The sequence below is a fragment of the Cupressus sempervirens genome, chromosome 10 (genome assembly GCF_028749045.1).
Source record: "Cupressus sempervirens isolate cs-2001-9-10 chromosome 10, ASM2874904v1, whole genome shotgun sequence".
NCBI lineage: Eukaryota > Viridiplantae > Streptophyta > Pinopsida > Cupressales > Cupressaceae > Cupressus > Cupressus sempervirens.
This window is the reverse complement of record NC_143127.1, coordinates 853232067-853250809: the sequence shown is the minus strand read 5'-3', so window position 1 is coordinate 853250809 and position 18743 is coordinate 853232067. Positions and strand designations below refer to the sequence as shown.

The 18743-nt window shown below is 33.6% G+C and overlaps 1 protein-coding gene and 1 pseudogene across 5 annotated transcripts in view; one reads left to right on the top strand and one right to left on the bottom strand.

The window, feature by feature from the left end:
* Nucleotides 1-2073: 2073 nt before the first annotated feature.
* On the top strand, nucleotides 2074-2541 carry LOC149536690 (secreted RxLR effector protein 161 pseudogene; annotated as a pseudogene).
* An 845-nt stretch (nucleotides 2542-3386) lies between these two features.
* Nucleotides 3387-18743, bottom strand: part of LOC149536689 (ubiquitin-NEDD8-like protein RUB2) — a 231204-nt gene continuing 215847 nt past the window's right edge. For all 5 annotated transcript variants that reach the window (XM_089803011.1, XM_089803009.1, XM_089803010.1 and 2 more), the window contains 3 exons: nucleotides 4243-4335; nucleotides 3647-3900; nucleotides 3387-3498 (listed from right to left, as the gene is read on the bottom strand). In XM_089803011.1, the coding sequence (XP_089659137.1) occupies nucleotides 3387-3498; nucleotides 3647-3900; nucleotides 4243-4335 (459 nt within the window). The remainder of the gene's footprint in view (nucleotides 3499-3646; nucleotides 3901-4242; nucleotides 4336-18743) is intronic.

Genomic DNA, 18743 nt, shown 5'->3' with positions numbered 1-18743 from the left:
CTCAAGATTTACCATCCAGAGAAAGGGCTCATAATACAGACCGACATGACAACAAATCGGATGTTTGTGTTGCTAGCAAACTCATTGCCTCAAAAGCCAGCCTGTCTCTACACTTCCACTCAGGACTTGGCACACTTATGGCACTGTCGCTATGGACATTTTAGTTACAAAGGATTGAGGATACTCCAGTTCAAGAAGATGGTGCATGGGATACCTCAGTTGAAGAATCCATCAACAATGTGTGGTAACTGTATGATTGGGAAGCAACACAGGGATTCAATCCCAAAGAAGAGAAATTAGAGGGCCACAGATAAGCTTTAGCTTTTTCATACAGACATTTGTGGGCCAATCTCTCCCATCTCCAATAGTAAGAAAAGGTACATTATATGCTTTATTGATGACTTTACTAGAAAACAATGGACTTATTTTTTAGTAGAAAAATCTAAATCATTAAGCATATTCAAAAGCTTTAAGAGTCATGTTGAGAAATAAATACGAGGGTATATAAAATGTTTGAGAACAGATTGAGGAGGAGAGTTCACATCATCCGAATTCAATGAGTTTTGCTCAGAGCATGGCATCAAGAGACAATTAACTGCAACATATATTCCACAACAGAATGGAGTAGCTAAAAGGAAAAACTGAACAATGATGAACATGGTTCAATGAATGTTGTTTGAAATGAGGATTCCTAAGAACTTCTGGCCAGAGGCGGTAAACTGGACAACATATGTTCTAAATCAGAGTCCTACATTGGTTGTAAAGAATCAAACACCTGAGGAAGCTTGGAGTGGAAGTAAACCCTCAGTTGACCATTTTAGGGTTTTCGGATGCATGGCATATGTGCATATTCTTGATGTGAGAAGGACAAAGCTAGATGCAAAGAGCTTCGCCTATGTGTTATTGGGAGTAAGTGAAGAGTCTAAGGCATATAGACTCCATGATCCAGTTGCAAAGAAGATTGTAATTAGTAGGGATGTAGTGTTTGAGGAAGACAAGTCTTGGAACTAGGATAGGAGTTATGAAGAAAAAATAATGGTTAATCTGGAATGGGATGATAAAAGAAGATACTAAGGAAGTGGATGCTAAGAATGATGGTACATAGAGTTAAGAAGAAAAAGAATTCATTGAGGAACCAGTTGGTAGTTCGCAAACTGATGGGAATGAAGAAGTATCATTCAATTTTGATGGAGGAAGAGCTAGAAGGCCCCCGGGGTGGATGAGAGATTATGAAGTGGGGAAGGTCTTTTAGTGGAAGAAGATAGTGCTGATTTGGCCCTATTTTCTTCAACAGATCTAGTACATTTTGAGGAGGCAGTGAAGCATGACAACTGGAGGACAGCCATGGACATGGAGATAAAGGCTATAAAAAGAAACAACACATGGGAACTCACTGATCTACCTACAAGTGCAAAGAAGATTGGGGTGAAGTGGGTCTATAAGACCAAACTCAAGGAGAATGGAGAAGTGGACAAGTTCAAGGCTCATTTGGTGGCCAAGGGGTATGTGCAACAACAAGGGATAGAATATACAGAGGTGTTTGCACCAGTTGCAAGAATGGATACAGTAAGAATGATTGTGGCTCTAGCAGCTCAAAAAGGATGGAATCTCTATCAACTTGATGTAAAATCTGCCTTCCTACATGGGGAACTCAATGAAGAAGTATACGTGAAGTGCCCTAAGGGATATGAGCTGAAGAACAATCCTCACAAAGTATACAAGTTAAAGAAAGCCCTCTATGGACTGAAACAAGCTCCATGAGCTTGGTTCAGTCATATTGAATCACACTTCATAAGTGAAGGATTCGAGAAGTGTTATAGTGAAGATACTTTGTTCATTAAAGAAAATAAGGGAGGTAAGATTCTCATTTTCAGTTTATATGTAGATGATTTAATATTTACTGGCAATGATGATTTTATGTTGGCTGAATTTAAGAATTCTATGTTGAGGGAGTTTGATACGACTGATTTGGGAAGAATGAGGTTTTTTCTTGGGATAGAAGTGTTGCAGAGGTCGGATGGAATTTACATTTGCTAGAGAAAATATGCTTTGGAGGTGTTGAAGAGGTTCAGGATGGAGAATAGCAATTCGGTCCATAATCCCATTGTTAGAGGTTGTAAACTTTCTAAAGATGAGAATGGGGTTGGTGTTGATGAGACTTTTTTTAAGCAAATGGTGGGTTGCCTCATGTACTTAACAGCTACTAGGCTAGACTTGATGTTTGTAGTAAGCTTGATTAGTAAGTACATGGCTAAACCAACCGAGTTACACTTGTTGGGAGCCAAGAGAATACTAAGGTACTTGAAGGGAACCACTGGACTTGGAGTTTTTTACAAGAAGGGAGGGTGTGAAGGTCTAGTTGGTTATGTAGATAGCGACTATGTAGGAGATGTAGAAGATAGGAAAAGCACATTAGGCTATGTCTTCATGTTTGGTTCTGGGGCTGTTGCTTGGTCCTCAAGAAAACAACCTATAGTCACACTGTCAATCACTGAAGCAGAATTTGTAGTTGCAGTTGCTTGTGCTAGTCAAGCTATTTAGATGAAGAGGATACTTGAGAAGCTGAGTCTAGAGGAAAGTAAGTGTCCTACAATCTTTTGTGACAATAGTTCCACAATTAAACTATCAAAGAACCCTATGTTACATGGTCGAAGCAAGCACATAGATGTGCGCTTGCATTTTCTTCATGATCTCACACAAGAAGGAGCAGTATAGTTGCTTTATTGTAGAACACAAGATCAATTGGCAAACATGATGACAAAGCCCCTCACATTGGATGCATTTCAAAGGTCTCGAAGTCAGTTGGGAGTTTGCCAAGTTCCTGATTTAAACTAGTTGTAGTTGGGAACTAGTTTAAGGGAGGGAATGAAGAGAAAGTTTAGGTTTCTATTAGGAGTTCTATTTAGGTTTTTGGTATAGGAGTTTTGTTTAGGTTTCTGGTATAGGAGTTTTGTTTAGGTTTCTAGTATAGAGGTTCTGTTTAGGTTTTGCTTTTAGTTTGAATAAGCCCTAGTCTTTAGGGAACTTGTTTAGCATTTCTTGTTGCACTTATCACGTTGATTAGCTGTCAACGTGCTCTCATTCAGTTTAGATTGTAAAGGCTATTTATAAGCCTAGATTGTTCAATAAGATGTAAATCATTTAGTATTCTTTTGTGTTTCAATTCTTAACAAAAATCAACTATCAAGATATAAAAAATGTAAATTTAAGAATGTTAACAGGAAAAATAATCATGAACCAAAATAATATGAATGCTTTATTAATATTTTGTTGCTTTATTAATAATATTTTTGTTCCCTTTCAACAAATAAGGCACACATGAAATCGCCATTAAAGCTGTAGAAAGAAGAATGTCAGCTACCACTGGTGCATATTTCTAAACAAATTTAATAACAGCCACCGCGCAAAGCAAGTACAAGGTGTAGAACACAGCCTCCCTCAATACCATATTGTTCCAGTTTAGCATCATCATTCATTTGTCTTCCCGCATATATGAGCCTGCAGAACAATATGCATCATGGAGATCAACAAATAGTATTTTATTGTTTCAACACCTTACGATATGTCTTGCCTATTTCCATTCTATAAAATACCATGAAATTCAAACTTCTAATAAAGATTCACTTATCTCAACAAAACTTTATACCTTTGCTGCAGTGGTGGTATTCCCTCCTTTTCCTCGACCATCTCTTTGATCCGTTGGACGCTATCAGTGGGTTCAATATTAAAGTCAACCTCTTTTCCAGTTAGGGTTTTCACCTTCACGGAAAGGCCTCCCCTTAACCCAAACATAAAATAGAGAGTTGATTCATTCTGGATGTTATAATCAGCAAGAGTTCGTCCTTCTTCCATTTTCTTCCCACCAAATATCAACCACTGATGATCTGCTGGGACGTCCTCCTGGAACAACACAGTCAATTACATTCCCAACTCATAATCAACCTCTAAAATAAAAATAATCAATATATATATATATATCTATATATATATATATATATATATATATATATATATAAAAGTCAGTTATTACAATCCAAACCCATCTTCCAAAAGAAATTAATAAAAAACCCAAAAAAAAACATACTAATGATAACGTTAATAATTCTGAGAGAGATGAAATTCCTTAACTCTGACACAGAGACTATATAGAAAAACCAACTTCAAAATGTTAAAAATAAGTTCTTAATCATTAAAAGAAAGGAAATATAGAAACACTCAATCTCGTACAATTAATAACACCACTTTAACTTTTGCCTTGACATGCTCGATGGTATCGCTGCTGTCTACCTCAAGGGTGATCGTTTTTCCTGTGAGAGTCTTCACGAATACCTGCATCTTTTCTATCTTCTCTAAACGTCCTCGGTAGTATATTAGCTTTGAAACCTCCTTAATTAGATATGATCGGAGTAACATGAATATATATGCAAAGCTTCAAGCGAAGATAAAGAACTGATATGATAGTAACCAACCAAACTAATTCCTACAACTGAATAGAAGCTTCCGAGGGCAGCTGGTAACAGAATCAGAACAAGAGGTTTTATGAAAGAAGTAATCATTTACCCGGGTGAATGTTTGATCTATTATGCACAGGTATAGCTGGAAGATTCATTTATATTTATAGATTATCATGAGAAGATTCAGATGCTATATATAATTTTTCAAATTCTCATTTTATACTCTTTACTCGGTTTATATATATAATATTTGGGTTCTTTTATGTTCTAAGATAAATTTGTGGCTGTTAGAATATTGTTGTGACATAAAAATGAATCTTAGTAAGACTTTGAATGAGCCATGATATAAAAGTAATGAAGCTTCGAGGAGGATTGGATATAGTACGGAAGTCACAAGGTCAATTGGAGAGTCCTATAGCTAATTATGGCCTTGAATATAATAATTTCAATGTAAAGACAAATCATCCGAAGGGTTCTAATAACAATCCTAGTACTAAAATGGGAATATAATGGCTATTAGAACCCTAGTATTAAAATGAGAATATAATGAGATATATAGGTCTAGAAGGGATCTAAAGTAGTTTAGAGGACCTAGAATAATAATATAAAGTTATTTATTAAGGTTTGATAGGTTGGAAGTTCCAAATAGTCAATAAATTGTAAGTTACAAATTCAAAATTTTGAATTGTAAAACTTACCTTGATTTAGGAGGGAAATTCTATTTTGTGCTTATTATGCATTTTAACAACTTCTAACCTCCAAGATTTGGTTGAAGAAGTTAAATGACAACTATTTAAGCCTCTATACATATGGAAATATTAGATATATGAATGCACATGTGACTATGCAACCTGATTTTGGATTTTTGCAATAAAAACAAAGGTTTCCCCTATATTTTCTTTCATTTCTTATTGATTTTGGCATCTTAATGGTTGGAGAACTTTGATATAGACCTATTGAAATTCCTTGAATGCTTGGTTGATTCCTTTTTTAGTTTATTTGTTGTTGTACTCTAACTGGCCTTAAGGAAATTATATATTTCATTAACGAGTTTCAATAGAAGCTTAAATTTTGGAATCCATTTCTTCAATGGAACATTTATTCTCAAGGAAATGATCCTCACATACATTTATTATACCATTCTAACCTTTAATATGCAAGAAAACTAAAGATTGTAGGGGTGCCCCATGGAATTTTTGAAGACAGGTAAAGGAATCTTCAGGTTAGCTTGTAGCAATAGATGATTTGGTTGAAGGAAACTTCATTTTTTATGGTTGGAGAAGTTTTAGGACATAAAGGATCTACTATAGATTTAACCAATTGATCCCACAAGTCATTGTGATAAGTTGAATGAAGAAACCCTCATTTTACAGCAAATGTGAAGAGGGTTTTTGGGATTTCATATTAAATAAAGACATTGACTAAATTTGATTATAAAAACCTCTAATTGAGACCAAAACTCAATAGTGTGCAAGGTTTTGTAGGTTGGATTAAGTATTTCTTGTACTTCCTTTGTAAAAGTGCTAGTTTCTTAAGCCTAAAAATAGGGCATAGCAAAGATTTAGAATATACATTCCAAAACAATCCTACCTATAAATGTATGTTATAGAGAGTCAAGATATGTATCTAATTATATGTTTATTTTTTATTTGTTTTGGAAAGGTTGAGAGAAAATTGCAAGAGGAAAACAGTCTAGGGCTAATTGGGGCTCATTTTCCCACAAGGAGGAATTTATAATTAGGAGATAAACCTATTTCAAAAAAGCCTAAAACCTATTTTAAAACTTCAAAATAGACACAAATAAGGGACGCAAGTTATTTAGGGGCATTTTTTTTGTCCCTATATATCCTAACAACCGATAACATTTCTTCACATTAGATGGTATCAAGACATAGGTAGTAGCTCCTTGAGTGGGGGAAAGAAGACAAGCATGGAGATATGGTGCCAAAGAACAAAATTAAGAAAGTAGTTAAGAATACTTGGCAACAAAGAAATTTTTGGGTGATTGGAAAGCCACGATGGGTGGTGGAATACATTGTTTTTTTTTTCAAGTTTCTTCCTAAAGGAGAATAAAAATTGATTGGTAAAAGATTGTTGAAGAGAAGGGAAGGTTGGTTGTTCATATGTTGGCTTAATTAATAGGTGAATAAAATGTTGGAAACTCAAAAATTTATTATTTGTGGATTAATTATAATGGGTAAGCAAGGTACACCAATGTTAAAGGAGAATGCAAACTTAATTCTAGAGATAGATAATTTACAACAAGAATTAAGGCAGGTGAAGAAATATAATATAAGTTTAGTTTTTGAAAAAAAACCTTTTAAAGAAGAAGTGACAAAGTTAAGAAAGGATATGAGAGTAGGAAGTTGTACAATTTTTAATGAGATTGGTGTTTATGTAATGTTCCCCATCTTTTTAGATCCTCAATGGAGTTCTTAGCTTTTCATTCTCCTAAGGCTAAGTGGAGAAATAAGGAGAAATATAAATTAAATTAAAATAAATAAATAAATAAATCTAAAGGTGACTTTATATTCAATTAATTTAAGTTTCTAGAAGCACAACTAATTATTCTATTGGAAAGGGGGAAGCTTCTAGAGAGTGAAATTAAATAATATTTTATTTCCTTCTAGAAGGGTGAAGGAAAAGAATAAATAGAGGTAGGAGCTTCATTTTCAGGCATTCGATTATTGTCAATTGCATTTGATATAAACTTGGGAGAAGAAACTAAGGGTTTCTAATTTCAGTTAGTTAGTGGAGAGTGCTAATTCTTTAGTGTTTCAACCATTTAAGATGGTGAAATATCCATTGAATTTGGCATTAAGGAGAGCTTCATTCTAGAGTTCTATTTGTGCTTAAATTGGAGAATACATTTATTGTTGGCTGCTATAGTATGCATGAACAATGCCATGCTAGAGTACCCACGCTACAATATTTATGCTTAATTCTAATTGCAACTTTCATCTCCATCCATGGGCACCATTATTATTAGGTTCCTCTTGCAACTATTCGTAGTTAGCATTTGTAATCTTAGGCATATAATTTTGTTGTTGTAATTGATAACTTAGAATCAGATTTGGCACCGTTGTAGTCATTATTGTAAGCCCATTTGTCTTGGAGAATTCATAGCAACATTACACATGAGAATGAATTTAATAAAGGAGATATATGTTGCATACCGTTTGTTTGATGAAATGTCCATCTAACAACATATATGATCAGCATAATAGTTTTATGCCAATTGTTTGTCAAAACTTTGGTTGCCTATAGGCATGCATTCCATATCTAGTTTCCATGTATATGCATTGAAAATACTAAAAAGAACTGCACTTGCATGTTAGTTCATTGTAAGAGGTATTGTAATATCATTTGTGAACGTACTGAATTTCTTAGCATCATTAAAACTATATCAAACAATCTGAAGCACAAAAAATCAAAAAAGAGAAAGGCAACATACAAGTGTTAGATAATATTCCTTGAGCTAAAAGTAGTTAGTTTGGGCAAGGGATATTACATTGGTATTAGAGTTTTCTTGCAAAGTATTTGACAAAATTTCAAACAATTGAATTTGTGAAGGATTTGGTGTTTCACAAATTTATAAATGGTTGGGGTTATTACATTGGTATTAGAGTGGTTTCTTGCCATCCTATGGGGTAGAAAATTTATATTAGTATCAGATTTTTTGTTGCATTTGGAGTGAGTAGTACTCTAACATTTTCTAGCCATGGACAAACAGAGGAGGACTAACAGTTTTTAGAGGTTAGTGGAGTAATGACCAAGTTAACATGAAGTTGAATGCTTTACAAGAGAGTATGAAGAGACTTAAAATTCATCAACAAAGATTGATGGAGAGCTTGCCAAATCCAAAGACAATTGAAAGGGCGACTAGGTATATGGTTTCTTCTTTTAGAAGGCCAACATTGAGGTTGTAGGGAAGGAAGCTTGAGTTTTCCTCAATAGATGTCCTTGATGAAAATGTACCTATATTTAGTATAGCACCTACTAGTCCTATCTATAGTTTTGACGATGGACTTAGTGGCACTGAGCTTTGGTAGGTTAACACTCCTAGAGTAGTTATTATAGTTATTGTAGAGAGAGTTGATGTAGTTGTTACCACTGATACTTTTGACTCTCTCGAGGACAAGATTACTATTGGAGATTTGTATGTGAGATCTTATGGTATTGCTATAGTGTAGGAGGAAGTTGCTTTCTTGGGTGGAAAGAGGCATGTATAGAGTTAGTCAGCTATGATGTTAGTGATGTGGGTGTTTTAGTAGAGTTAGTAGATGTGGGTTTATGCTCTAGTATTACTGATTTGCAACCTGGCACTGGGTCATGTGTGCAGAGGCAAGAATCCCCAGTTGAGGCTTTGTGAGGAGATGTCAATGTAGATAGTATGGACACATCCAATGATCCATTTGATGATGCTATGAGATGTACTGGGTATTACACCCTTTTTCAGATATTGGGTGATGACTCTAAGGAGGTTTTGGATGAGTCCCAAGATTGATTCTTACAGGGTCATACTATTGAGGTGGAATCTCATAAATGCAATGGGATTGATACATAAAATGCTTCCATTTCTTTAGATGAGGAGTTCATTGAGGTACATGGTAATTGTATGTTGGATGCAAAATTATGCAAGGAAGATAGCACTGGTATGAGAAATCTTGTGGTGGAGAGTTCTAATTTAGTTTGCTATCTCAGTGCAGTTAGTGAGACAGAGAGATTGCATAGGAGTTAGGGATTATAGAGGCATCATGTGACTTGCCAACTAAAGGTGAGTGATAGTAACATTTCTTTAGCTCTTAAGGATTATGATGCTATCTATTAGATGTTAGCAACATTTGGTTGGAGTGATCCTATTTTTGATAAGCATGGTGATAATACTCATTCTCTAGAAGAGTTCATGCGCTTTGAGAGGCTACTAGGATATTTAAGCATAGTTACTCTTAGTTAGTTGCTAACACAAATTACCTTCTAAAGTGAGGTCATACCTGTTATAAGATGTTGTTAGGGACAGACAAGGAGGTGTTTGAGATCACGAGAGAGTTTGAGGTGGCTATGGCCTCTCTTTAGTATACTCAATTGGCTCTTCAAGAGTCACAACCACAGTTGGATGAGGTTGTAGTGAAGTTAGAATGGGTATAGTCGACACCAGCCCCAGACCCTATTCAGTTACATGTTATGGTCGGTGGTGAGTTTTCTTCTACAATTGAGGATGAGGGATTTGATGATGTGGCAAACACATTCATTTAGGATATGAGTGTAGTATATATAGAGGAGGTTAGAGCATCAATAAAAATTGACTCTCATGGTGATTTTCTTCCTTCTAGTAGAAGTGAAACTATTTCTTCATTTCATACAGCTGGTAGCATTGTATAGTTGGCATTGTAACATTTTCAAAGGGATCAACTGTAGATTTCAAGGGAGTAGATTGATGCTTCCACATATAATTTCTACTGTACTGAGTCATTCATGGAGTATTTTCTTGAGAGCTCACATTTTTAGGAGGTTTCATATAGTATATCTAAGGGTACTTGCATTTGTGGCTCTTGTTCTATATAATGATTGGTGAGGATGACTCTAGAGACCTTGGCTACAATGTTTCTCGATAGAGAGTTTGTGGCTGGGTTTGCTAAGAGGGTTTCCTAGGATCCTACTAGACCAAGAGTTCTAAGTCAGTGACTGGATCCATCTTCTAATTCCCAATTTGATGATGATGAGCATTTGATAGAGATTGGGAGTTTTTATCAGCATTAAACTATGAAGAGTGCTCATCACTTTTCTTTTGACCCATAGCTAGAGGACTTGGTTTTTAGCATTATTGATGGTGACAAAAGGTTTGGTATTCATTATACTCATAGAGGGCATACTTCTCTACCAAGGGTTAAAGATTTTGAGATATAGGGTTTTGTGAAATAGTTGGATGTGCTAGTGAATGAGATGAATCAAAACCACAAATGCATGACCCAACCAATTTCAAATTCAAGATTTGAGCAGAGCATAATATCACTTTTTTGAAGAGCAAAATGTGATGACACAGTTGTGGCTTGATATTTGTGGCATATTTCTTATGAGATACTGCATTCAAGTTGGGTACAACTAAGCTGGAAGGTGATGAGAATTCATATTTGGTTAAGTCAGATGATGCATTTTCTACCATGAGTTCTTTGGATCATGTATTTGATAGTGATGCAACAATAGTGGGAGTATGAGCATGCAAAGATACTATCATATTAGCAGCCACTTTCTATGCTAGTTGAACCATCCAATGAGGAGTCTAGTAGTATGCATGCAATTGTTGATGTGTGTTTTGATGATGACATTCATTTTGATGATTATGATTTTTCATCAACAACATTCTCACTTCAGATTTTTGTTGTGATAGTTAGTGTTGTTCTTGTGTCCATATATTTTATTGTGGCTACACCTATTATTGATACAACTAGCATGAGTGCATATGGTTCTCCTATAGGTACAAATTTTTCAAAAATTTTTGATGATGATTAAAATTCCAGTCCAATATATATTATGTGGGTGGATACAGGGAAGAAGAGGTTTCATAGATCTTCTATGAAGTTTCCTTCTAGTGACATTCTAACTTCTACATCATCAACACAAGTTTTGGGTGCTAGGCTACATGACATGTGGTTGGTCCTGATGATGTTGGTTTCTAGTTGGTTTAGTATCCATAGGGATGTCAAATAATACTTCATTTGGGATCCAGGTGGAGGTTGGAGTTCATTGTGTTGCTAGATTGATTGAGGATAAATAATTTCAAGGAGGGGGGACTATAATGTTCCCCATCTTTTAGACCCTCAATGGAGTTCTTATTTTTTCATTCTCCTTGGGCTAAGTGGAGAAATAAGGAGAAATAAAATAAAATAAATTCAATAAATACATATTTATCAAAAGGTGACTTTATATTTAATTGATTTAAATTTCTAGAAGCACAATAATTATTGTATTGAAAAGTAGGAAGCTTCTAGCGAGTGCATTTTCTACAAGTACAACTAATTATTATATTGAAAAAGGGGAAGCTTCTAGAGAATGCAATTAAATAATATTTTATTTCCTTCAAGAAGGGTGAAGGAAAAGAATACATAGAGGTGAGAGCTTCATTTCTAGGCATCCAATTATTGTCAATTGCATTTGATATAAACTTCGAAGCAAAAGTTAAGGGTTTCTAATTTTAGTTATCCATTGGAGAGAATCAATTCTTCACTATTGCAACCATTTTAGGTGATGAAATATCTACTAAATTTGACATTCATGAGAGCTTCATTCTAGAGTTCTATTTGTGCTTAAATTGGAGAAAATATTTATTGCTAGCTGCTATAGTATGCGTGAATAGTGTCTTGCTATAGTACCTATGCTACAATATTTATGCTTGATTTCAATTACAATTTTCATCTCCATCTGTGGGCATCACTATTATCAGGTTCTTATTGTAACTATTAGTAGGTAGCATTGTAATCTTAGGCACATAATTTTGCTATTGTAAGTGATAACTCAGAATCAAATTTTGCATTTTTGTAGTCATTATTGTAAGTCCATTTGTCTTGACAAATTCATAGCAACATTGTGCATGGGAATGAATTCAATAAAGGAGATATATGTTTCATACCATTTTTTAGAAAAAATTTCCATATAATAGTAAATATGATTAGCATAATAGTTGTATTCCAATTGTTTGTCAAAATGTTAGTTGGTTGTAGGTATGCATTCCATATCTAGTTTCCATGTATATGCATTGAAAATACTAAAAAGAACTGCACTCACATGTTAGTTCATTGTAAGAGGTATTGAAATATCTTTTGTGAACATACTAAATTTCTTAGCATCATTCAAACTATATCAAACAATCTGAAACAAAAAAAATTGGAAAAGAGAAAGGCATCATATAGGTGTTAGACAATATTCCTTGAGCTAAAATTAGTCAGTTTGGGCAAGGGATATTACATTGGTATCAAATTTTTCTTGCAATGTGTTTGACAAAATGTCAAACAATTAAATTTGAGAAGGATTTGGCATTCCATAAAGTTATAACTGGTTGGAGTTATTACAGTTTAAATAGATGCAAATGAAAATCTTAAAAAAAAATAATAGTGTTAAAGTTGTTTGAATACATTAAAAAGAGAAATGGAGAGTTAGAGAGAAAAAATTTAAAATTGGAAGAGGAGAATAGTGTGTTAAAAGATGAATTAAATCAATCACTTACTTTGAGAAACGCATGTTTGAAGACAAAATTATTAGGTGATATTTCATGTAGTATACAATATTTGGAATCATCACTTAATACGTGTGATTTTTCTAAATATAATAGAGAATCTAAAAAGGAAAAGGACAATGTTCTTACAAATAATACTAGTTTGGATTAGAGTGTTGGTTGGAATATCATGAAGAAAATGGCCTACAAAGGTAAAGGATTGGGTAAACATGAACATCGAATTAAAAATCCTATTGAGATAAAAATGACACGAAAGTATAAAGGAGTAAGACATACAACAGATGAAGGAATGATGATATGGCTTCAAGTAAAAGTGGTCAATGTAAACAACATATACAATGTTCAAATTGTAACAAGAAAGGACACAAAAGACAAGTGTTGGGATCTACATCCATTTAATATTTGTGTTTTAAAGAGTCATAGTAAAAATACATGTTGGAATAGAGTGTGTAAAAATAATTATATATAGAACTACTTAAAAATGAACTTTGAATGGAGCTATGGATCTAGTTTTCAAAAGATTAGAGGTATGATCAAAGGCTCATTTAAGTACAAATGTTTGAGTATGATTATTTATAAAGATCTATTGAAGTTTTAATTTTCAATAAGGATTACAAATGGCTTAAATGAATTAGAATCACTCTTCAGCAAGGTATCCATGAAAAGTGAGATTTCAGAAAGGAGGAAAGCTCAAAGATAGTTTCCCCATCAGTGAGATGATATATCTGTAAGGTCTTTGAAGGGTTTGTGGTAAGCCAAACCCACTTTTTTGGATAAGAAACCTAAAGAAAAAAATCATTCTACTAATGGGAGAAATCCCAAATGGTTATAGGTGAACCGGCTAGAGGAACTGATATTTTATGTTGTAAATAGGTACCTAAGAAGACTTAATGTCTATCTTGAATTTTTTATTGTAATAATTTTTTCGACATAAAGATCCATTACTGATAGAAATTAAGGATTGTTGGATAAAATTAGTTAAAATCTCCATGTGTGCACTCTTAGTTTTAACTAAATTGCAGTATGTGCTAAATGTTCTTAAAATTTCTGCAATAGGGAGCCATATCTTCACATAGACTAGGACTTATCTCCTTATGCAATCATCAAAATGGAGAATTAGTTAAGATGAAAATTCATTTGGTTTTATGATTTCATAATCTAGATGTTGCAAAGGCCTCTATAAATAGAGGCAATGTACTTACACAAATCAATAAATAAAAATACTTTCTTCTCTAATCTATGGTAATAATCATTCTTTGTTTATGATGTTGTGATATATCTTTTTATTTATTCTTGGCTTAATGGCCTAGAGTAGAGATGGAGAAAGTTTATTGCTATTATCTGGGTTCAAGACCCTATTCATGCCTTTTTTAAATCAAAATATGTCTCTTTATCTATTTATTTATTTAACAAATAATAGTGAATTGCAATGTTGACCTATACAAGAGTCTCAATACAAGTAGAAATATATAAATCTCTTAAAATAAAATTTATTAGTTTATAATTAAGCACCCATCTATGATAAGAGATCAATACTTGGGTTTTATTCATAAACTTAGAAAAAAACATATTAATTATAACATAATAATCATTTCTCTCAACAACAATGGTGATTGTTTCTCAAATTAGCATCTACACAAATTTACATCTTTACTTCTCTAAACGTCCCTAGTGAGATATGATCTTTAAATAAACTCTTTAGTAAAATACAAGCTCGTTGGTAAATAGATTTGTCATTTGAAAAATGTATGATTTTTTACAATGGAATGTGTGTGGTAAATCAATTCCCAATGGTTGGATAGGCCCTTGATATACAACCTTCCTTTACATTTAGAGGGACATCTCCCTCATATGCTATAAGTTTTGATTTTTCAATATAAATGTATTTGAACTTAAAGGATAGAGAAAAATCTACTGAAGATGAATGCACCAAATGACCTCAAATCTTTCTTAGATTAACAAAAACTAATAATAAGGAGAATCATGAGCTACACTTGAAAATGATCATTAGCACAACATTGATTCAAGATTCATGAACATTTGCATAATACTATGGAAAATTTGAATGCAAAGAGAATTAACACTTTCACGCTTTAACAATTTAGGTTTTAGAAAAAGAACTCAAAATGCACTTTCCTTTATTTTCTTGCACCAAGAACATAAGAGATTTTTTTTCTTACAAAGACAATTTGTATGTGCACTTCCCAAAAAATTTCTTATCATCAAAATTCTAACATAAGTGTTCCCTAAATCCAAAGTCCAAAAGGTGCCCTTTACAAAACCAAATGATCCCCTATATAGGCTTGAGGTTAAGAATGACTCCTCTATGGTTAATAACTAGCTCCTAGTTATGTAATTTTGGTGAGGTTAATTAAATTTGCATAAATTAAATAAAAATGGTCAAATCCTTAACATTTGATGAAAAGTAGCAAAAGTCAACACTTTCAAATGTAGCAATTTGCTACTTATAACTATGATGAAGAATCAAGAATCAAGTTATGTTGAAGTATTTATTCATTTTAATTTCATCATATTTTCATCATTCCTCTTAAACCTAAAGCTTACATAAATAATTTGAATTTGGATGTATCAAGCCATCTCCATTGGTTAGATCAATCCTTTACAACACTTAAAAATGTCTATGTCTTGTCTCTAGAATTAAGGCTTTGGCTTCCATTTTTGTAATACCTTTCTCCATTTGAATCTTTAGAATGAGAAAGCTCTAATGAATTTGAAAACCCCAACTTTTGTCAGCATTTCTATTTGACCTACCCATCCCCTTAATTCAGAAATTTTCAAAAATTGCATTAACATTTGTATGTACCTTTATAGCTTAAAAATTCCTCAATTCCTTTCCAAATTCATAGTTAGTGCCTAAAATTGCACCCAACAACCATATTTTATGTCTTTCAATACAAATTCTATCCATAGATGAGGTTTTCATGCATGCTATGTTTCATATCTTTGCAAACACTATGTACAGTGAGTCTTTTTGGCATCGATCATTGAAATTTATGGTCATCTTTCATTATTTCCTTATTTTATGATTCCACCTTATAAAATTATATCCATGCCTTCGAGGAAAATTCATCACATTTGATGAGGTGACATATTGCCGATATTTTATCAAACAAGGCAGCGACTCCAATAGATGATTGTGGGTACATTCAGGTTTGGAATTCTGCCAAATAGTTCACATGCTTTATTTATTTTTAGGCACTTTTTCGTTCATTAGATTTAATGCATGGCTTGAGGTATTCAATTGTGTGAAAAATAAAATACAACACTAAATTTTTGATCAGCAACAAACAATGCTGAGTGACAATTTTGTTCGGCACAAGAAGGTGCCAAGTGACCGTGAGATTATGTCGAGTTAATTGACATGTCAAGGAGCCGTGTGAGCTTAGTAGCAAGAGAGAAACTTGAAATAGTGTATGCTGTGTGAGCTAGGTCACCTTTGCAAGGTGGAGCTCAACACAGAGGATGTTGAGTGAGCTTAGTCAATAAAAGGGAATAGAGTGAACTCGATAAGGACTATAGAGAGAACCTTGGTGGACTCGGTAAAGACAACACATCTTACAAAAACTAAGTGATCTTTTAACATACTTCTTGTCTGAACATTTCCACCATTAAAATACAGAGAGAACAATAATGAAGCTTCAAAATATGAACTTCTCAAATACAAAATACCACAAAATAAGAAATGGAGAGGACACAACAAAGATTTGTATGCCTACTTGCTTGCTTTCTTTCTACTCAACTAGGTTAAACTATTACAAGATATGGGAGTAGTCAGCTTTAACCATAAAATACTAGAAACTTCAAACTGATAAAACTAAACTCAAACTTAAACTTAAAATTCTAAAGGCTACATAAAATGATCCTAGAGCAATCACTGCTTCATAGAAAAATAATACAAACTCATAGAGAAAAAGGTAGTCAAGATCCATGTCGTTGCAAACATTATGTTCTTCGTAAACCTTCCTTCTATTCTCAAACCTTAGATTTGATCCATGGATCTTCTTCCTTCTCTTCTCTGTGCTCTACTTTGTACTTTTCCTTTACTCTCTAATCTATCTCTCTCATTAAATGAACCATATTCATTCCTTTTGTCAAATTGTTTTCCCTCTTATTTGGATTTCAAATTCACCTACCAAGTTAATGAGGGTCAGGCAAGTAGGTGGATGTTTGGCTCTAATGGAAATCGACTGACCTCATTAAATTTCAAGCACTCCCCCTTTTTCCTAAGCCACATAAAACAAGGATCACTCTTGATCCAAATCAACTACACCAAGACTCTCTCTTAGGTGCACAAAAGTTCCAATGCCCAAAGGCTTTGTAAAAATGTCTGCTAGTTGCTACTCAGACTTGCAAAATTTCATCTTGACATTTCCATTCTCCACCAACTCTCTGATGAAGTGATATCTGATATCAATTTCCCATGGAAGTCTAGATTTTTGGACAATGCTATTAAAGAGATATTTTCACAAAAGATTGTGGTTCCATCCTCTTTCCTTTTATTCAAATCTGTTAAGATTCTCCTTAACTAAATATCTTTACATGCTACTGCATTTATTGTTATGTGTTTAGGCTCTATTGTAGATTGAGCAACAATAGGTTTCTTCTTTGATTCCCATGAAATTGCACCTAATCCCATATGAAACATGTATCTAGAAGGGCTCTTCCTATCATCTAAACTTTTAGCCCAACCACTATCAGTGTAACCACCCAACCTAAAATCATTCTCTGCAATACATACAAAATGTTGAAATCTGATTGAAAAGACCATTGATTAAAAAGATTGTTACGAGGGATATTGTTATGTGTTTCAATCATTATTTTGTCACTAATGTCAAACTTGCTATTTTTTGGTAAGAAAATTGATTATAAAATTCAATTACTATCACTTAGTTGATTGATGAGGAGGATTTGATCAACAAGATGTAACAAAAGAACCTAGAGGAAAGGTTGACTTATGATTATGTAATGAAGTACAAGAATCTATTATGATAGTGATGGCATGATGTATTGAAGATATACTTAGGGTTACAAATGTTGGCTACACTAAGAAAGTTTAGAAGAACAAATTAAAACAAAGCTTATCTACCAAATTTGATCAAGTGGATAGTAGGTGCCAAGCAAAGTTAGTGCAAGCCAAGTAGAAAGTTAGTTGGAGCCAAGTGAAAGAAAATTCTAGTGGATGTTGAGCAAGATAGTTGATGCCAAGCATTAGTAATCTTTAGTTGATATTGAGCACCAAAAAAATCCAGTTGATGCTGAGTTATTTTATAGTTAATACCAAGCAATGCAGTATGTGTCAAGCATTAGAAGATTGATAATGTCAAGTTGCTGTATTATGACGAAGATCATAGATTTACCAAATATAAGCCAACAAGTTTATTTTCATGAAACTTGTGAACCATGAGGAAAATAAGATTGATAAGTTGGTGGAACAAAATTTTATGTAAACCATTTTGAGGGTGAATTCAATTGGATTATGGGAAGAAGTTTCTAGAAGAGATACAAGATATGGGGTAGATACATTGTATCCTACCCAATCCATCAAAACCCTAAAATGGATGATGGAAAATGGAAAAGTATCTTAATTTCCTATTTATAGGAATGTCTGGTCATGAACCAAGGTTGTTAGATGCAAGAATCCAAGGAAGAGAAGGAATTCAAGAGTTTTTCTTTGTTAAGTGACCAAGAGAAGAATCTGTATGGCATACTAAGCAAGAAGGCTTAAGGAGATTTATGCTTGAAGGGTAAACAAACTATTGGAACTAAAAAGTGTAAAGGCCAAGAAAAATGAAGGACTAAATATATATCTATCATCTCAAGAGAAGTTGTTAGTTGTGTCAAATCAAAGCTCAACTCTTACTCTCGAACAATTGTATTAGTCTAGGGTAAATCCTTTGGATTAAGGTTGACTTAACAGTCATTAGTAAATCCTTTAATAGGGTCAAATTCCAAGTGAATAGCCTAAAGTCCTTTAACAAAGCTCACTTTTAATAGGGTGATTGAAATCTTTTAATTGGGTCACATTTAATAGTGTGTAT